This window comes from Erythrolamprus reginae, chromosome 8, assembly GCF_031021105.1.
Source record: "Erythrolamprus reginae isolate rEryReg1 chromosome 8, rEryReg1.hap1, whole genome shotgun sequence".
In the NCBI taxonomy this organism is placed as follows: Eukaryota; Metazoa; Chordata; class Lepidosauria; order Squamata; family Dipsadidae; genus Erythrolamprus; species Erythrolamprus reginae.
The window spans coordinates 20,141,057-20,162,981 of NC_091957.1; the positions used below are offsets into that span (position 1 = coordinate 20,141,057).

Below are 21,925 nucleotides of genomic sequence, written 5' to 3' on the forward strand. Positions count from 1 at the left end.
TGCATTTATACTTGTTGTTAGCCTCTCCGAGTCCGTTTGGAGTGAGTGGCGTATAAATGCAATAAATAAATAAATAAATAAATATTATTTCATTCAACTTTCTTTTGCTGCTTGTATTGTGTAGGACGGAAGGCTGGGTACGGTTCAGTGACTTTCAAAACGAACTTCAAAGAAGAGACCAAATCAATTTGTTTTTTTCTTTTAAATAAAAATAAGATGTGGGATTTGTATTTATTTATAGTTTAGATTGCTACAGATGTACCAGTACTTATTTTGCTGTGGAATGTAAAAATCGTAGCAAACAGGACACAGAGCTCTATTTATAGCCACGTGCTTGCAATCTGTGTGCTAAATTTATCCAGAGACGATCACAAATGTACGAATGGAACCGTGATACTTGGGGGCTGTAAACCACAAACTAGCTAGTTTGTTTTTCCTTTGTTATATTATATGAACGCAGATGGTTGGGTTAATTAAATAATTGAACTGTGGGTATGTGGGTCTTGCGGATGGGAAAGCAATTCTGGAGCCAAGTTGGCTTTGAATGGTTGATACCTTGGCACTTCTAAGGTGAGTATGTTACTCAGTTCAGACACCTTCAAACAACCTTCTGTTAAGTGGGTAGTTAAAGGATTTTTATACTTCGCCTGCAATACTCAGACAGTCACTCGGTGGCAGCAAAGAGCCACACACATAACTCTTTTCCACCATCTAGAGCTTGTTTCAAGCAATGCAGCCCAAATAAGGCTAGAAAGCACCCAGTTCGGGAGAAAAGTTTATTCCTGCCTTGAGCAGAGAGTTAGACTTGCTTGACTAAAATGTGCCGTTGTTGGAAGCCCAGCTGCCGATGGTTAATTAGGCTTAAAAATTGTCCCAATTTTTTTTAAGTGAAGGGAGGTGAATCCCACTAAATGAATACATTTAACTAGAGGCAGCTATTAATCAACATATGAACATGAACAGAAATTTGCTGCTTGGGTGAGCAAGAACATGTAGGCTTTATTTAAATTAGAGGTTGTTTTTCAGAGTGAAGAGAAAAATACTTCCCTTGGACAATCCGCATTTCTTTGGTCTTTTCTCAGGAGTCATAACAACTGAGGAACCTCCTGAGTGCACCAAGACTTTGGGGGTGGCTTCATAAATTTAATTAGCGAAGGCAAGGACAAAGCAAAACGCCATCCAGTCTTAACTGAGCCAAGAGACACAGTCTAGTACAGGAGTCTCCAAACATGGCGGCCTTTAAGACCTGTGGACTTCAACTCCCAGAGTTTCTTTGCAAAGCTGGCTGAGGAACTCTGGGAGTTGAAGTCCACAAGTCTTAAAGCTGCCAAGGTTGGAGACCCCCTGGTCTAGTAAACTTGCTGTCTTCCATAGTGTTAAGAATGATAGACACACAGTTTTTGCACCCAGCCGTGGTTTTTCAAACTGTCACTTGTTAAAGAAGCCTTGATATCAGGCCAGTGGTGAAATTTCAATTTATTTATTTTGTACTACCAGTTCTGGGTGTGGCTTGGTGAACGTGTTGGGGAAAGGGTACTGCAAAATCTCCATTCTCACCCCATCCGGTCCAGCCAGAGGTGGAATTTGCCAGTTCTCTGAACTCTGACTACTGAAATGGGGCTACTTGGGGCTACTTCTGAAGAGTGTTTGGAAACTACAAATTGTGCAGAATAATAATAATTTAATAATAATAATAATTTATTAGATTTGTATGCCGCCCCTCTCTAAAGATGAATGCAGCCACGCAAGCAGTCATGGGCCTCCCAAGGTATGGCCATGTTTCTCCAGCACTCCGCGGATTGCATTGGCTGCCAATTGGTTTCCGGACACGATTCAAAGTGTTGGTTATGACTTATAAAGCCCTACATGGCGTCGGACCAGATTACCTATGGGACCCCCTTCTGCCGCATGAATCCCCAGAGATTCGCACTGCTGCCACCCTCCTTGCCTTACGCAAAAATCTAAAAACCTATTGATGTCGTCAAGCTTAGAGTCACTAGACCCTAGCCTCTGGCCAATGAGTGTGTGGTATGTTTGTGGTTTGAATCTGAATGAATGATTTTTAATGTTTTAGTCTTTTTAGAATGGTTTTAGATTAGTTATTTATATTGATTGGATTTCAGATCTGTTATTGTGTTTGTTTTTTGATACGTTGTGAGCCGCCCCGAGTCCACGTAGAGGGGCAGCATACAAATCCAATAAATCAATAAATAATAAAATTTTCTGCTACCGGTTCTCCAGAACTTGTTAGAACCTGCTGGATTTCACTCCTGCGTCAAGCTTTCCTGCAGCTTAAACCTTCATGGCTGCACATCGCACCAAGCCCAAAGCAAGCCACATTATGGTCTTCAGCTAATCAGCATCGGTATAGTAAAGCAGGATTCTCCTTACATTTGGCACTCGGGTGTCTATTTGAAACTGGTAACTGACATTGAGAGGGGGGGTGGGGGCTTGGGAAGGATGGAAGGACATTTGAAAGCCTTTTGGGGGGGAGGGGGAGAAGTCTCATTGATGCCAGGAACAGCAGGTCAAGCGCTTGTGAGAAACATGCACTTCGTTTATAGGCGAGAAGAATTTTAAAAATTGCTTTCCTGTGTAGGACCAGCCCTGAGGTCTGGATCTCCTTTATCCTTGCCATTGGAGATAGCTTCCTAATTTCTCTTGAAAACTCGCCAGCGGGCGACACTGTTGGTTAGTATTTACGCAGCCCGATTGGTGTTGATATTCATTAATGCCGTTCCAAAGAGCCAGCTTGCGGGGCGCCTTAGGAAATGACACAGCCAGCCATAAACAAAAGGAGAACGCTCTTCCTCCTTACGCTCGCCTGCCCAATGACTTCACCGATTTGCCGGCTGATGCTCCCGTTGCATTTTGATTCCGTCCCTTTTCCTGTAATTCTGAATTGAGGGAATGAAATGAACGAAAAGCTGTTTGGATACTGAACAACCTTTGGGGCTACGGGTTTGTGGTGTTCTTCAAACAAACCTAGAAGGAAACCCTTTGATCAAATCTGGCAAATTTTTTATTATTATTATTATTATTATTATTATTATTATTATTATTATTATTATCATCATCACTTCTGACAAAGTTGTTTCATCTCATCAAGCCTGGCACTTTCATTATATCTAATACCAGAAAGTTATGATAAAGGAGCTACTATATACTTAATGCTACATGTACCAACAGCAGCGAGAATAGTATTTTCACAGTATTGGAAAAATGCCCAAACCCCACCAGATGAAAACATAATCCGTAAAATATTGGTCTGTGCAGAGATGGATAGATTGACATTGGAAATAAATGACAAAGGAGGTATAGAGTACTATTAAAGGTGGAATAGGTTTGATCAATGGTTGGCGATAAGATGTAGAAGTTAGATCAATGATGGCGAACCTTTGGCACGGATGCCATATCTGCTGGCACACAAGCCGTTGCCCTAACTCAGCTCCAACGTGCATGTGTGTGCCGGGCAGCTGATTTTTGGCTCACACAGAAGCTCTGGGAGGGCGTTTTTGGCTTCCAGAGAGTATCCAGGAGGATGGGGGAGGGTGTTTTTACCCTCCCCAGGCTCCAGGAAAGCCTTCAGAACCTGGGGAGGGTGAAGCACGAGCCTACTGGGCCCACCAGAAGTTGGGAAACAGGTCGTTTCCGGCCTCCGGGGGGCAGGGGAAGCTGTTTTCACCCTCCCCAGGCATTGAATTATAAGTGTGGGCACTCGCATATGCATGATAGCATGCACAAGTGCTCTTTCGGCAGCCAAGGAAAAAATGGTTCGCCATCACTGAGTTAGATGAAGAAAGATTATTATGTATAAGTAAAACATGAATGTTTATAATTATAAGTATGCTACTATAATTAATATGATCGTAAATAAGCTAATATAATTATAAATATGGTTATAAATAATTATTACGTATATTATTGCTATCAATATATCTGTTACTGATTATTTTTTGTTAAATTCCGTAAAATAAAATGTCCGGACAATACACTGTCTTCAAAATACTTTACATACATACATACATACATACATACATACATACATACATACATACATACAAGATTTAATTTAATTTTAATCATGTCTGCCATTCGGTCCTGTAGGATGGCCCTGTCTTTGCTTTCAACTGCATACTGTGTGTACACTTGCTTTCTAAAATTGCCTTTGTTGAAAGCCTTCTCAACATCCATTGTTGTTTGCAGAGTTTGAGGTTGACGTCTCTTTGCAAAGAGGCACATTCTCTCTCCCCCCCCCCCCCCCCACAAAATCACTCTGGTTAAAAAGATTAGCCACAGTCGTAAGAGGAACTAACCTAGGTCTTGACTTTTCAGTTCTTTGTCTATTTTATCGTGCTGTAACCTGCAGCCATTCTCAAAGTTCCTCTGAAATGTCAGTTAAACCACAAAGCAGACGCCGTTGGGATGATAAAACATCAACCCAGCAGTTGTGGAATTTGTGCATAAACCGTCAAATTTTGTCGCTTGCATCTGTCCCAACTAACGGAGCTTTTTCTCTCTCTCTCCACCCCCCTACCCGTTTGTCTTTTTCAGTAAACGTGGTTTCAGCGTCCGATCGTTTGGTACCGGGACTCACGTGAAGCTGCCAGGACCTGCCCCAGACAAACCGAATGTTTACGATTTCAAAACGACATACGATCAGATGTACAGTGACCTGCTTAGGAAAGACAAAGAACTGTATCCCTGCGGAAGGGGCCGTTCAAAACCCCACCCTCTGCTCTTTTTCCGAGGCGCGTCTTTGTGCTCCTTTGCATAAGGAACAACTGGCTACTTGACTCTGGCCAAGTCTGGTGTTTCCAGGTCTCAGCAGCAGGTGCTTCACACTGTAGAAAGGGCTCCTAGCGCCCCCCCTTAACTGCCCCCCATGGAGTAGCTCAGTTGTGTGACAGGTTGGTTAGAGCAAGGGGACAGCAGCGTCTTTCTTGGGGTGCAATTGCCTTTCTGTGCCGACGACACTAGGGACACCCCCCCCCCCCCAGGTTTCTGGAAACGAGGGTCATATCAGTTGTAGTAATAAATTGGGAGACACAGCCTTGAACTTGGGCACTTGGGTTAAAACATCCCTCCTTCCACAGTCCAGGTTTCATCCCGAGGTCTATGCAGCTCCCCATTCGCGGACCTCTGGCCAATTCTCCTGCCTTGGGAGTATTTGGGAGTATCCTGCGTAGGAGCCGAGGTGGCACAGTGGTTAGAGAATGCAGCACTGCAGGCTACTTCAGCTAGCTGCTAGCTGTAGTTGAGCAGCTCAAATCTCACCACCGTCTGTCTCAAGGTTGACTCAGCCTTCCATCCTTCCAAGGTGGGTCAAATGAGGACCCAGATTGTTGGGAGCAAATAGGCTGATTCTGTAAATCGTTTAGAGAGTGCTGGAAAAGCACTATGAAGCAGTAGATAAGTCTAAAATACTATTGCTGTTTCCACCCAGCCCCCAAGGGTGAGGCTGTAGCTTCATGATTTTCCCCACAGAAAACCCCAGGCTCACATTGCAAGTTTCTCCATACAGGGCTGGAATGAATTGTTCCAATCCTCAGCTGAGCTCTTTAGGGTAGACAGACATGAGTTCATCGGAGGTGACCTTTTCTGGTCATCTGAGAGACTCAAATTTTCTCCTTGGATCCTCTTCAGTTTTCCATGCCAACTTTCTCCAGGACCAACTAGGCAGCAGTGATGGCGAACCATTTTTCCCTTGGGTGCCAAAAACGCATGTGCACACAAGAGTGCCCACATTTACAATTCCACGCCCCTGTCATCCCCCATTTTCTGACTTCTAGTGTGCCAGGTAGGTCCTTTTTTTGCCCTCCCCAGCCTCCAGAGGCTTTCTTGGGAGCCCTAGGGAGGGCGAAAATGTCCCACCGGAGGCTGAAACCCCCCCCCCCCCACACACACACACACAAGACGAAAAAATGAGCTAGTGCAACAGCTCACATGCCGGTGGATATGGCTCTGCGTACCACCTGTGGTACCTGTGCTGTAGATTCGCCATCACTGAACTAGGGCATCTGGCAACTAGGGGATTGCTTTGTAGAGTCCAGGCAGGAGAACTGCCTTCCAATTTCTCTCCCCTCCCCTCCACCTCTCACGTCCTTCAAAAGAACCTGGCGTAGAGGTGGAATTCCCATTTGATGTGGGGCACTGGGGAAGGCCTCCTTCCCTGAGCCAAGAGATTGAGGCAGTGGTTGCCATAAGAAGGATTCAGGGCTGGGATCTACCTTGGGGCTTTCCCTGGGCCAAAGCTTATCCTAGGATGCTACGTCTTTCAGTCAAGGAAGCAGGAAAATAGTTAAGCTAATCTGGAAAAAAAGTCCTTGGGTCCATCCTTCTAGAACAGCTGGCTTCCCCCCTCTTTAGCTCTTATTCTTTAGTGCAGACATCTTGCATTCTAATATCTAGTCCGGCCTTCTTTCAAGAGTCTTTGAAAGTCCAGTTGGGGGTAACCAATAACAGGAGTTTGTTACACTTCCAGAAGAGGTCGTGACAGCTGTCAGCCTTGATAGCTTCAAGGCAGGATTAGACAGATTCATGGATGCCATGTGTATCAGTGGTTATTGAAATGGATGTGCAAGTGCCGCCTCTATGTTGGTTGAGGCAGGAAAGGTTCCCTTGGGTCCCATTTGTTGGGGTCAAGGGAAAGGGAGGGTTTTGCCTTCTTCTGCTCAAGATCCCCAGGGACAATTGGGCCACTGTGTGATGCAGAATGCTGGACTCGATGGGGTTTGGCCTGATTCAGCATGGCTCTTCTTAGGTTCCGGCAGCTGCCCTTGAGCTTTTCTCCAGAATCTGAACAGATAAAACTTCCCCCAAAAAGCATTGGTTGAAGAAGGGCTTCTCAGTCTCTTCTGCACGAGCCATCTTCTGTCGTTTTAAAACCAAGAACAACTGTCATATTCTTTGGAAATGGGCCAAATAGGTTGACATCGCTGAATCACATCCCAGAAACTTTATCCCCGTCTGTCCTGTAGCTCAGACTCTTAAAAGTCTTTAGAGATGTCATTGGCCGAGGGCAGAAGAAATTTGACGTAGGACAGTGATGGCGAACCTTTTTTTCCTCAGGTGCTGAATGAGCGTGCACGCTATCCTTGCATGCCCGAGTGCCCACACCTATAATTCAATGCCTGAGAAGGGTGTAAAACAGCTTCCCCCCACCCCCCTGGAGGCCCTCTGGAGGCTGGAAACGGCCAGTTCTTGTGGGCCCCGTAGGCTCGTGTTTCACCCTCCCCAGGCCCCAAAGGCTTCCCTGGAGTTGGGAGGATAAAAACGCCCTCCTCCATCCCCCGGAGGCTCTCTGGAAGCTAAAAACGCCCTCCCAGAGCCTCTGCGAACCAAAAAGCAGCTGACCGGCACACACATGTATGTTGGAGCTGAGCTAGGGCACCAGGTTCGCCATCACGGACATAGGAAAAAGGCTGCCTTACTACTACTGCTTCTCTAGGACAGCAGTCCCCCAACCTTTCCCGCTTGGGGGTGGCTGGCTGGGAAGGGGAGAAGGGAACTGGGTGACGCAAGTGGTGGCCCACGCAGTTCCACTCCCACAAGAGAGAAGCCTTTGTGGGGGTTCGGTTTTGGCTCCTTCATGCTCTTCTGGGCCAAAGACTTTTGCAAATGGACAGAAGGCTCAAAGCAGCCTGGGATCACTTGCCCGAAGCCTTTCATATGTCCTGGGCAAGCAGACTTTGTCTCTTTGCAAAAGCCTTTGGCCCGGAGAAGAGAAGCTTTTGGGGGATATGATGTCATGCCCCTTCAGACTTCCTGAACAACTTCCAAAGCAGATCTGGTGTCCCGAGCCTCGTTGAGTTGGCTCGGCCCAGCTCTTGCCGCCCTGCTTTCGAAGCATCAAGATCAGGCCGCCCAGCTTGGCGGTTGGAGTGGTGGAACTGGGCTAGTGCACGCCTAGAGCTCCACTCACGCAAGAGAGAAGCCTTTAGGGTGCTGCTCGCCTGAGTGGGGCTGCATGTGCGAAATGCACCAGCCCACAGCCTGGTTGGGAATAGGCCAGTGATGGCGAGCCTTTTTTCCCTTGAGTGCCAAAAGCGCACTGTCACCTATGCACAAGTGCCCACACCCGCAATTCAATGCCCCCTGACATCTGCACATGTGCACGTCACACACCCCTGTGCATGCGTGCACCTCTCCGCAAACCCGTTTCCCGACTTATGATGGGCCAGGTAGGCCCTTTTTTTTGCCCTCCGCAGGCTCCAGAAGCTTCCTTGGAGTCTGGGGAGGGTGAAAACGTCTTCCCACAGCATCAGCGCAAGCCGAAAATCAGCTGGCTAGCGTGCACATGCACGCTAGAGCTGAGCTAAGGCAATGGCTCGCATGCTGAGAGATATGGCTCCACGTGCCACCTGTGGGACCCGTGCCATAGGTTCGCCATCACTAGAATAGGTCATGGGCCAATAGTGGCCCACAGCGCACCGGTTGAGGACCCTTGCTCTAGGGGTTGGCCTGCAGCTCCGGTGGAATTTGAAGCCTACCGCTTCGTCAGGCATTAGTGGTGGGGAATATTTGGGACACAAAGCTTTCACCTCCCATCATTCATGTCATTCTTCTGACCCTGTAGGTTGAGCTTGTAGGGGCAAACCCAGAGCAGGTGCATTTGGGATGGGATGGCTTGAATCGGGTCTGCTCAATGACTGGCTTCGCGGGACCATTGGAGGGAGGCGCATGAACCTATGACACTGGACCAAGCTTGTCTGCTACTTCTCACTGAATTGATAAGCCTGCCATTTCAGATCATGTACGGGAGGATCCCATGATGGATTCCCAGAGGGATCTAGTTTGACCAAAACCCACAAGAAACAGAAATTGCTAATCCTGGCTGTTCCAATGCTTACAGGGGACACACACCAATGGAGACGCCCCCGTGAAAATACGACTCGGATCTTTTTGAAGCCATCCGAGCCAATGGCCCTCACTGTGGCTGGATTCCACCATACTATGATAACTTTGGTTTTGGGTTAGAGAATCTGTAATGCTTAGGTACATGAGAATATTGGGGGATTCCCTTATGGGGTTACCATGCCAGATCCAGGTAATCTCCAGACTTCCATTTACAGAGATTGCAAATAAGTGGGGAGAGAGATCATTCTAACTTTTCCAGAGGTTTCCTAATATTTTATTTTTTGGCTGGGTGGGCAACCGAAGCATATTTTCTTAAGAATGCTTGCAAAGTACCTGTAGGTCCCATAACTTTTCTTGGAACGGCAGGCTGTGCTTGAAGGGGAATCTTTCTTTTGCAACGTGCTGGGCTTACTAATTCATTAAAAGACAATTGAAAAGATTTAAAATTTATATTTAAATTTTAAAAAGATTGAAAAGAAACCACCATAGAAGGCACTGAGTATTTAGGACGTTGTATGAGTGCAACCACGGTGCATGGTGTGGTGGTTAGGGAGCAGTGCTGCAGGCTCCTGCCCAGTGCCAGCTCCCTTCAATTTCACAGTTCGAATCTCACCAGGCTCAAGGTTGACTCAGCCTTCCGTCCATCCGAGGTGGGTAAAATGAGGAGCCAGATTGTTGGGGGGCAATATGCTGACTGTAAACCGCTTAGTGAGGGCCGTAAAGCACTGTGAAGCGGTATATAAGTCTTAAGTGCTATTGCTAACCTGGTTAAGTGGCTATAAATTCACCTAAGGGATTGAAGTAAGCCATTGCTTAGCATGTGTGACCCAGCCTTAACTAAAAGTGGCCAATTCCAAACATGTTTTTGGAGGAATTGTTCAATCTTGTCGTCTCCTCCTGTCTTTAGAAGCTACACATTTCTCTGGTGAGCTAGCTGTTCCAAGCAAACTTTGGATGACCAGGCCTTTCAGGGGTCCTGTAACAGGCATCCAACTACCTGTTGGGCCTTGATTGCGAAGTGGTCAGAGTGCAGTACTGCAAGCTGCTTCTGCTGACTGCCGGCTGTAGTTCACCAGTTCAAATCTCACCATAGACTCAAGGTTGACTCAGACTTAACCACTCAGTGAGAACTAGCACGCAAATGCATTAGAGGAGAAAGGTGGGTCCCATATTATCCTGGATATAAATGGGGCTATTATGCTTCCCTCTGCCCCGCCCTCACCTCTAGGGAAGGTTGCATCCTTAATAGGAGAAGATGGATTATTTTCTTCCCTTGCCCCTTTAAAATAGCACCTTAGAATATTCTGAGGATCTAACAACAACCGCCACTTTTGTGAAATTGATTTTGTTTGTACTGAGCACTCAAAATAACATTAAAAACATTGCCTTTGCCCCCCTCCCCCTCCCGTTCATTCTCTTGGGGTTGCTTTTTATTTTTTTATTGGTTTGGGTAGTTCTGCTCCAGAGGAGCTCCAAGCCAAGGGGGCAAAACGGACAAATCCTAAAGTGGTTGGCAGAAGACACCTGGAGGGTGTGAAGTCCTGAACTGATGGGTCAAATGCTGCGGGAGAGACCCCTTTAAGCTCAAGGATGTGTGTGTTTTTGATGGTTGTGGTGGTGGGAAGATGGGTGGGGAGCTTGGCTGAATCCAAACAGCCACAAAAAAAATCACCTAAGGGGATGGAGACTGTGTCTTGGCCCAACCTGCTTTTAAGATGGAGGAGTTTGCTGGAGTAGAAGGCCACCAACAGAAGATGTTGGGTGGTCTTTGGGGCCTCCTTCCTTTCCTCTGCTTGCTTTCAAACCAAAAGTGACCCCTAAGGCTGAAGCAGCAGACTCTTAATCCACGGAGAGGAAGCGGTACCATCTCCATCTTTAAAGGAGTGCTTTGACTCTCAAGGGGACTTCTCAGGCCTCGGTGGATAATTTACGGTGAGGGTTTGGCTCTTCTTTCCCTGCTTCCCCCTTCCAGTCCGCACGGTCAACCAAGAAATCGCCCAGGCTACCCTGACAGGAAGCACCACGCCCAGGACCACCTGAGAGAGTAAGGTAAAAAGCCGTATAGAATGGCAAAACGTGTATTCCCCCACCAATCCCTGGAAATCGTCAGCACCATGCAACCCTTCCGTTTCCCTTCTCTAGGAAGGTCCTCAGTCCTGGATTTGTAGAGAAGGCTGCCCTGATCATCAGTAGTCCTCGGGAATTAACTTCTCTTAAGAGGACCTTGGAAGGCAAGGTTAGGACAGAGCCCTTAAATTTTTTTTAAAGTTTGCTGGAGAAGTTGACCCTTCGGCGACACGCCCATAAAGCGAATTGACTGGGGAGTCTTAAATTCTCAAACTAGCTCCAAACATGTCACTTTCTTTAATAATAATAATAATAATAATAATAATAATAATAATAGAAACATTTAAATATATTAAAGGGTTAAATAAGTTTCAGGAGGGAAGTGTTTTTAATAGGAAAGAACACAACAAGAGGGCACAATCTGAGGTTAGTTGGGGGAAAGATCAGAAGCAACGTGAGAAAATATTTTACCAAAAGAGTAGTAGATGCTTGGAACAAACTTCCAGCAGACGTTGGGAAATCCACAGGAACTGAATTTAAGCATGCCTGAGATAAACATATCCATCCTAAGATAAAATACAGGAAATAGTATAAGGGCAGACTAGATGGACAATGAAGTCTTTTTCTGCCGTCAATCTTCTATGTTTATATGTTTCTATAATGATGTAGAATAATAATAATGGTGTAGAATTCAAGCATGAAATATTAAGAGAGGCGAACAGGTTTTAGGGAAACCTCAGAAAACTTGTAGGAGATCACAAGGCTGAGGGAGGGAGGGGTGAAATGTGTTATCATCCTAGAGTCCCTGCGTGCCCACAAGAGATCTAAATTTCTCGAATTCCTTCTTGACTCCCGTTAATTATGTTCAAAGGATTCTTGCGGCACTGCATGAATTTTCTGATTTTCCTGGCATTTGACATAGCCTTTGGTCAGCTATCACACAAACCTGTTTCTATGGTGGTATAGCAAATCAACAGGGAGGAAAGTTTCAAGAAGATTATGAAGTAGAGTGAGTAACTGTGGATCTGAGCCCAAATTCGATCTCTCCTGATCGGTGATTGCAAGATTATTATTTTTTAAAAATCAAGACCTACTGTCTGCATATCAGACAAGTTTTAAATGTGTACATAACTAGAGCAACACAAATTGCTTTTTTCAGAAGTCAAAATGAGACCAAGACTGCTCCCTTCATTATGCAAGTTGTTTTTTCCATTTGGAATCGCCAGCAAAAATAACCATTGGATTGAGGATTCCCTCTTTGAAGCTCATTTATGAGTTTAAATTCTGATTTTAAGATTCCCTGATGATTTTTGCACCTAGATCTGCAATGTCGGCAATTCTGATTTTAGCCTCGGGAGAATGGAAAATTTCTCTCTTGAGAGATTGTGTTTGCTATGCTTCTCAAGTCTTTCTCAAACTGCCCAACCACAAAAATGCCCTGGGGTAGAATTGACTTAAAGAAGCCCTTGGTGTTTACATTTTTCCAGGATGTAAAAAGCATCAGCTGATTTTTAAACAACCGTTGGGGGGGGGGCTCTTCCTAAATTTGGATTTGCCAATTCAACCCAAAAGTATATCCTGCACCGCTGGGCTGAAGAGAAGGCCTGCAGATGTGACATCTTTTGCAAACAAGAAAGTTGCTAAGCAGAGCAGCCAGATTAAATATCCAAAAATTAAAATAGCTTTAATAATCAAGGATAGCTTTTAAAATAATTTTATCTAGGTCAGGAGACACTGTTTTTTGCAGGGAATTGACAAGAACCCTTTCACTAGGCATGGCCTGCTTCTGTAATTCTTGGATGACAACTCCCATCAGCTGGGGGTTCAAAATCTGAAGGCCATATCATGTCGCCTCTTCCTGCTTAGTGAAGAGTTGATCTTGCCTCTGATCTCACCCAGTGTTGGAGAACACTTGTACTTTCCTACACACAAGTGTGGAAAGAAATATTTCTCATAACTAGTTTTCCAAATCAGTCCCACCCTTTTATTTAATCATCCCCACAACCATAATTACACAAGCAGGAGACCCCACTTAATCCCAGGATTTGTGCAGTACTGCACCTCTCCTTCCAATCTTCCCAAGCTTAGCAGGGAGGGTATTGAGTTTCTATAATGGTGTATTCTGAAGGGCACCACATTGCGGTAGGCTCTCGGCCTACATCAGTCTATGGCAGGAGTCGGCAAACTGCAGCTCTGGAGCCACATGTAGCTCCTCTCATCCCTCTGCTTGCGGCTCCCTGTTGCCAGTCAGCTGCACAATTGATAGGGCTTTCGGTTAGGATAGGTAGATGAAAAGACACCGCACTAGGAAGAGACGATGGTGGGACGAACTGGGTTTCTGGTGGGCTCCAGCATTGAACGGGATGGGGGGCTTCCGGTTAGGGCCTTTGTTTAAGGTTGTCGACCCCTGGTCTACAGTCTGGCTTGGGAGAAGACCCAAGTCCTTTCCTGGTTTTGTGGACCCTAGGACAAAGGACCTTGCTATGCATGGTGAAGATATCAGATGCGGTCAGATGCCAGGTTTCAGCTTGATGGAGAAAGGTCTCTGCGCTGCTTTTTGAGTTCAGTTGCCATTATCAATGGGGCAAACTGACGTCAGGAGTTTTTGAAACTTAAGAGATAACCCTGAGCCAGGTGAAATGCACTTTTAAGTAGCGAGGTACTCCTTACTTGGAAGATAGACCAGAATAACTGAGTTGGAAGGGACCTCGGAGATCTACTAGCCCAACCCCCTGCTCAGGCAGGAAGCCCTATGTGCTAGTGATGGTGAACCTTTTTTTTTGCTCAGGTGCCAAAAAGGGCATACGAGTGTGTGATAGCGTGCATGCTCGCACCGATAATACAATGCTTTCCCCCTGCGCATGCACGCACAATCCCCCCCTAGTGCTGCCCCCACGCATGTGTGCAGGCCTCACTGAAGCCTCCGGACTTCCGGTAAGCTCGTTGGTCCATTTTTTCACCTTCCCCAGGCTTCTGGAAAGCCTCTGGGCCTTGTGGATTGTGAAAAACAGGCCTATCGGAAATTCAAAAACATTTCAGAATTTCCATTTTTCGTCCAATTTCTGAAGCCTGAGGATGCCAAAAATGGCTCAACGGGCCTACCAGACGTTTGATAGGTCCGTTGAGTCTGTTTTTTGCCATCCACAGGCTCCGAAGGCTTTCATGAAGCCTGGGGAGGGTGAAAGTGGCCTCCTCCTGCCCTCCAGAAGGCCAGAAATGCACATGCGCTCCGGAACTGACATAGGGCAACACCTTGCGTGCCCTCAAATTTGGCTTCACCTGCCATTTGTGGCACATGTGCCATAGTTTCGCCTTCGCTGTCCTGTACCATCTCAGACAGATAGTTTGTCCAACCTTGTCTTAAAAACCTCCAGGGTTGGCGCATTCAGAGTTTCTGGGGTTCTTGGAATAATTGTTTCACCTTAGATTGTCCATCCATTGTGGTGACATAACCAGTTTTCCCACCAGCCTCCTTTAATCTGCCCTGGAGACGAGTTAGTTATGAAATACAAAGGTTATCCAGAAAGTAAGGTTACAAGGCATGTAGCTCTTGCAGGGAATGTTTGCGGCGGGGGGGGGAATTACTATGGTATAGCGGGAAGCCAGCGGAAATGAATAAGCCAGTGGTCAGTAGATCATCGACTGGCGTTGTGAAGGTTAGAGATGAGTGCCCTCATTTTGTTTCCCAATAAGTGCAAAGTACACACTATCATACGATACCTGAATGTTGAGGTCATGAACGCTGCTGCGATTCAGCATGAAATTGTTTCAGTTTATGGAGAGGACGCCAAAAAATTCAAAACTCAGTAACCAGCGAGAAAAATCTTGAAAAATGGTTGCACGGCAATCAGAGAGATTTCCTTCAATTTTCTGCACCATGCCGTCAATCACAACGGATGGACGTCCAACTTCTATCGTCATTGTGAATTTCCGTCGTTGAATTTGAATTTCCGTACCCATTTTGTCACATGCTGTCTTGCAGTTACGCCCTCTCGGTAAACTGAAATGATTTCGCGGTGAATCGCAGCAGCGTTCACACCGTTAGCATTCAGGTAGCATACTACAGCATGGACTTTGCACTTGGAGGGAAACGGAATGAGGTTGCTCATCTCTAACCTTCACCGCAACGCCAGTTGATGATCTACTGACCACTGGCACCGCTCAACAACAACAACAACAATAATAATAATAATAATAATAATGTATTAGATTTGTATGCCGCTCCTTTCCGAGGACTCGGAAATTCTCTTCTGCTGGCTTCCCACTACACAGTAGTAATATCAACTCCCCCCATGAACATTCCCCACGAGAGCTACGTGCTTTGTAACCTTACTTTCTGGATTCCAGTAATAATAATAATATAATAATAATAATAATAATAATAATTTATTGGATTTGTATGCCGCCCCTCTCCGCAGACTCGGGGCGGCTAACAACAATAATAAACACAACATGTTCAATCCAATAGTAAAAAACAACTAAAACCAAAAACATACACACAAACATACCATGCATAACTTGTAATGGCCTAGGGGGAAGAATATCTCAACTCCCCCATGCCTGGCGGTATAAATGAGTCTTGAGCAGTTTACGAAAGACAAGGAGGGTGGGGGCAGTTCTAATCTCCGGGGGGGAGTTGGTTCCAGAGGGCCAGGGCCGCCACAGAGAAGGCTCTTCCCCTGGGGCCCGCCAAACGACATTGTTTAGTCGACGGGACCCGGAGAAGGCCAACTCTGTGGGACCTTATCGGTCACTGGGATTCGTGCGGTAGCAGGCGGTTCCGGAGGTAATCTGGTCCATTGCCATGTAGGGCTTAGTTGGGTTTAGTTCCTGCCAGCAATACCAGACCAACCACGATGCTTTACTGTAGCTTCTTGCACGAATCCTGCTCTTATATATTTTTACAGGAAGTCCTTAATTTACGGCTAAGGTTAGGACTTTAACTTCCACTGCGAAACAATGCAGCTGTTAAGGGACCAGGCCTCAACCTTTCTCTGGCGGCCGTTAAGCAAATGCAGCTTCTCCTGGTGACTTTTTCTTGTCAGAAACCTTTTGTTTCTCAAAGCACCTGATCCCAGGATGCTACAACTGCCTTTTTTTTAAAAAAAGTGTCATTTGCCAAACACCCAAATCGTGGGGACACAGCAACTATTGTTTTCAGGATCAATCACAAAACGCTTCTTTAAGCAAGCCCTGATCTCAAGCAGTCGCTAAATGAATAATGGTTGTTAAATCAAGGGCTGTCTGTTAAGTTGGCGGATCATGCAAAACACGGACTATGTAGAAGTAGCTGAGCCAGCCTTGGGCAAAAGCACAATCACTGAGAGCAGTTAAAGCTAAAACCACTCTTAATTTAATTTATTAAATGTATAGGCCACACAAATCCTGATGGACTCTAGACGGCGAGAGATGTATTTAAGAGAGATAAAAAGTTAGATTTTAAAAATCCTGGGAAAGCAAACAGACCAAGGGCAAATTATTATTATTATTATTATTATTATTATTATTATTATTATTATTTATTAGATTTGTATGCCACCTGAGGTTTTCGGAGAAGGGCGGCATACAAATCTAATAATAATAATAATAATAATAATAATAATTATTATTATTATTATTATTATTTGCCCTTGGTCATTGCCCTCAAAAAGCTTCAATAGATACCTGCAATCCAGAAGAGAGGAATCCTGCCGAATTCCGCAGGATTGTACTTTGCTAATTGTTTTGGAATTTGGACTCTGGGCCTAGGGAGGAACAGTTTAAACCTTTTATTTTCTTCTATGTTTTTATTTCCTCCCTATTAATCAGCAATAGAGGAAAAAGAACAGCCTCCCACTCGTTGGGCTTATCATTTGAAACAAAGAGAAGCGAGATTCGGGAACAAGCGGTTGTTTCAAGTACACTTTTGTATAATTTACAGCCAGGTACAGCCGCAAAAAGCAAGCAACTTTTTTTTTCTAGAAAGTAGACAAAGACACAACTGAGGCTTAGCCTTTGGAGCAAATTCCCTGGCTCTTACCCACTTAGTGGCAAAGGGATTGGTGACAGGGCCTTCTCCGAGGGAAATGAAAGAGGCATGTTCAGTTTTTGTTTCGTTTTCTAAAGTAATCTATTTGGAAGAAAAATTTTGAGTCGGCTCAGCCACCATATTTGTAAGGCTTCGTTTTCACCTATTTAAGAATGCAGCTAGTTTGAATTGCCTTTTGCAAAGAAAAGAAAAATAATTTGAGAAAACTCTTGAGAAGCCAACCACATTCTCCTTGTCTTCCTCCTTCTCCTCTTCCGCTTCTCCTCCTCTTCCATTATTTATGTATTTATTATTTATTAATTAGATTTATAGGCCGCCCTTTTCCTTACGGACTATGAGTTTTGGGCAGGCAAAACTCAACCATGAGACTTTAGGCCAGCTTTTTCATCCTGCCATCCTTCCTTGCCCTGCTTTCTCAAGTCAAGTTAACACGTCCCTTCCTCGTTTCTCCTGATAGACTTTTTTCTTTCTGATCTGGCAGACTTCAAATCCCATCAGGCTCAGCCAAATGCCAAGTTCACCGTCTGAAGGCGCCGGGATGGGCGAAGAGCAGTTCTAGTTACAGAGATTGTCTCAAACTCAATATGAAACAATTGGGGAAAAGGGGTCTGGGGGGGGGGGGTTGAGGGTGTGTGGGGGGAACGATTCATCCTCTCATGGCCTTTGCGAAAGACCTGAGAAGTCTACAGAATGGAAATCTGGGGAAAATTGTGTCTCACGTTAGTTTTCCTGAGAGGAGAAACTTGGATGGCCATCCCCCCCACTTGCTGACAAAGAGGGTTTGAAATGTGTGAGAACATGTTTTGGGGAATAAAACAAAAAAAAAACCCAAATTAGAAAAAGCAGCGATTGTACAGGCAGCTTGGATTTTCCATCTGGCAAGTTGAGGAAGGGCCAACCACGGACGAGTGCCAGTCCACAAGGAGTCGATCGAGACAAAAAAAAAATAGGACGGTAGGAAGGAGACTTCCAATTTTGGCAAGCGACCCTCATGGAGTCCTTGCTAAAATGCTGATCAATTCTTCCGAGTGTTTTATCTCCCTTCTTCCTCCTCCTCCTCACAACCTGACCTTGGGTCCTAACAAGAGAGGGACATACTTTTCCCCCCCTCACTCTACATCGTTTTATGATAGTCCTTCGGATCTATGGAGGTGATTCTCGTCACCATCCCCTTCTTCCTGAGACTCGCTTAATGCATACGTACGGAGATCCTCAGTTATCCAGGTTGTGGTTATATCAAAAGTTGGGGGATATTTTTGGGGTTTTTTTCCTTCAAAAGGCAGCTGGACTTCCTTTGTTGGTCCTTGAAAGACATTTTTCCCTTCTTTTCCCTGAACTCATGAAACTTCCTGGATGAGAAGCGAAACGTCTTCAAGGAAATACAAAAGGAAGTCCGGCTGTTTTTCAGAACCAAAAAAAGGAGAAAAGCACGTTTGAGTTTGTCCTCGGGGATATTTTCGACTGCTGCCGCTTGGATGTTTTGCCATTGATAAGGATTGGGCAGGGCTTAAGATAAAGACCGGTGCGGGCACGTATGTGTCCAGTGGATGAGTATGCACTTGTCGGGGTGAGATTCGGCTTTTGCACATGTGCCGGAAGCGAAATCTCACGAGGACGCTCTTGCCCGAGCGGTTTCGCCAATCCTTGGGCTGATTTTTTGCTCCATGGAAGTAAAACACCGTCAAAAATTGGCAAAATCTGGTGTGCGCAAGCGTCCTCGTGTGAGATTTTGTTTCTGGTGCATACACAGAAGTCAAATCTCACCCAGGCGCATGGTTTCAGGGACGCAGAGCTGCGCGCACAGCTCCGTTTTCCCTACCGGAACGCCGACCCCTGCCCCCCTCCCCCGGAACCCATTACTGATAAGGATGGCTGGAGCTGAGGGAGGTCCAAACCACCTGGTGGCTCGTCTCCTTAGTAGTTAGCCCTGAGTGTCATTTTTAAAAAAACACCCTGAAAAGGGGCCAAAAGCATGAATCAGACGGATTTCCACATTTTAGGTTAGATGTTAAGTTTGCGCTAATCTTTTTTTTTAACCGCTGGAATATCCGCGTAGCGTTGTTTGATCTCGACCTTCGCTTTTGGAGGGAAAACCATTGCATTTCTCCTCTGTTTGATATCGTCTGACCTTGGAAGGTGCCTCCAACTTGAGGCCTTATTCTCAGCCTGCCCTGTGAAAGCATCCGAGAAACAGCTTTCGTGTTCTCCTGTCTTACATTGGTATCGGTTCTCTTTTTCGGTTCCCTTGATCCATTTGAGATTCTCCCACCGCGAGTCGGTTGGCACGTATGGCCCGCGTGGCTTTGGCATCTCCTAGGAAGAGTCGACCTTTCTTCGGCTCCTTTCTTTCTTGGCAAACGGGTGAAGCTCAGTGGTGGGATCCTGCCAGTTTAACAACCGCTTCGGTGATTGCGCGAGTACATTTTTTGACCTAAACTTAACCTTCCGCGTTACCGCAGCGAGAGACACGGCTGAGGTGTGTGTGGCAATCCACTCTGCCCCCGTGAATCAGCGGAGAAGATAATAGGTCAGTAAAGCGTAGCAGTGGGTCCACCCGATTGTCACAGTGAACCAATTCGCTCCTAGTTGATCGTCAAAGCACCTGGTTCACCCGAACCTGTAGAATACCACCCTTGGTGACCGACTTCCTTGTCCGCTCTTCCTCTTTGTGGCATCTCCCTTGTTTGCTGTGGAATTCTCCTCTTGCAAACAGTTATTGGATCCAAGACATCAGCTAGGACCAAGGGATGTTAAAAACAGACTGTTGGGACAGGCAGAGGTGATTGACAGCAATACCCCTCCCGTTCCTGCTTTGCTTGGAGACATTTCAGACACAACCGTCTACCCAGTGTTGGAAGTCCTTCAATTGATGAACTGCTTTCAATGGATAGCTGCCAGGCTTCCTCTTTAGCAGTGAAACATTTAGGGGCTGTTACGGGACGTTTCCACCTCCCCATAGGTTCTGCACCACATGGCAGGATCTCCACTTAGATCCACCTAGCAGCTTTGAGGAGAGGGATGGGTAGTGAGATTAGTTTGTGAGATAATTGTTGGCGTTTTGCATCCAGTGGGATGTGTTTCATTGCCTCCTCATTTTCTTTCAATGCTGCGTCATCTCTTCGATCTTGTTTGCCACCCAAAGGTTGCTTGGCTATATACATTTAATAAATAGAATCGGCTAAGAACTGGAGGTTCTGGACCAAATCTGTCTCTTGTATGAGGGAGTACTCACTATTTTAAGCAGGTTGATGCGATCAACTGCATCCTGTTTTATTCCTGGTTGAGAAATGAATATTGAATCGTTTGGAGAAATGGACCCAGTTTTCATCTCCATCCCTGGAACTGACTGAAGTTGTTTGGATCTGCGGTTGAAGAGCACAAGACCGACCAAGGGAAACTTGGAGACCTCTTCAAAAGGTGGGACAGATCAGAAGTGTTGCTCCTCTTTGAAAAAAAAGGAAGAAGGCGAGGACAGCAGAAGAAAAGTAGATAGTGGGAGGTCCAAAGTGGAAGAAGAGGACACTTGAGGAAGAAGGGGATCCAGTTTTTTTCTTCCACCCATCTCCTGACTGGCTGGCTTGTAAACTTCTTCCCTTGAGCCACCAAGAATGAAGCTAGAAGTTCTCTATGGCGTTTACTTCCCCTCCAGAGATGGACATGTGCAAGCACAAGCAAGATTCTGTAGATGCGAAGACGTTGAACGTGGGAGCCACTCTTTAGACACGTGGTTGGGTGTAAAACACCAGATGCTAGTTGGTTGTTTGGATCTTGGCTTAATACATTTTAATAAGTCCAGCGAACGTGAGGCCAAACCAAACCTGGTTGCTTAACGTGTCATGGGAAGCTAGCCATGTGGGGGTTTAGTCAGCCAAATTGGGCCTTCAAGCAACTCCCTCTCCCATTCTCTGAACCCAGTCTCCGGGACGCTGCAGAAACGTATAAAACATTCATAAGATTTTTGTTGTCAGAGCAGCGATCTCTGCAGTTCCTTTAGGGAATAAGGAAGTCAGATTAATTTTCTAAAAATTCCCTCTGTAACTCCTGGGAATTTGTGCTTTTGGCACAACGAGAGCCTGGGGATGCCCTCGTTGTCTACTCAAGACACGTCTCATGTAGCAGCGAATAATGCACAGATTCTCACGAGGAGGCCTTAGTCCACAGCAATATATGGGGTTTGGATGGTTGTGGGAATCCGATCTGACCCAAGACTTAATACTGGGTCAGAACTACCAGTTCTTGTCTGTTTCTCCTCAGCCAGGAGGATCTAGCATTTCTGGTTCTGGAGAACCAGAAATCGTTATCTAACCAACTATCGAGAGTCTTTTGTCCTCTAGTGCTGGAAAGCTGTCATGAGACAGTCAAATCTTCGACAAGGTCTTTCATACAGAAACACACCCTCTGCACAAGTGGCGTGACTCGTCTGCTACTTCCACCCGGCATCGTTGGATGACCAACCGTTGGACGACCAGCCTTCCAAGTATTTTGAGAGAAACCATTTGTTTCATCAACAGGGTTCATGTTTCCAACTCTTGTCCCTCACTAGGTCAGTTTCTTCAGCTCTTCTTTTGCACATTCCCCATTCCTTTAGTTGCTTGTTTCAAGACCCATGCCCAAGATCTAACACCCCCCCCCTTTTCCAAATGAACTTGTGTGAAGACTTCACAGCTGCCTGAACTTCACACCAGTCTTTCAAACCCAGTTGCCATCTCTTGATTCCCCGCAGGACTGTTATGAGAAAAGAAAGAAAAATAATATATACTGTGTACGAGATGTACCATACTAGCACACTATCGAGAAGGGGACGGGGTCAACGATTGAAGTACAGTTGAGACATTTATTTAGTAACCACGGTCCTTCAAACTACAAGACGTGTGGACCTTCTACTGTGAGGTAGGTCGACATCGAATCGTACCTTAGGTTTCTTGGCCAAGCAGGTCCTGGAATGAACAATCCACATTATTCCCCATCTCT

At 45.8% G+C, this 21,925-nt stretch overlaps 1 protein-coding gene across 1 annotated transcript in view; it reads left to right on the forward strand.

Annotated features, from left to right (window-relative positions):
* SSU72 (SSU72 homolog, RNA polymerase II CTD phosphatase) overlaps window positions 1-21,925 on the forward strand; it is a 49,195-nt gene that overhangs the window by 19,393 nt on the left and 7,877 nt on the right. The window contains exon 2 of the mRNA XM_070759191.1: window positions 4,555-4,698. Coding sequence (XP_070615292.1) covers window positions 4,555-4,698 — 144 coding nt within the window. The remainder of the gene's footprint in view (window positions 1-4,554; window positions 4,699-21,925) is intronic.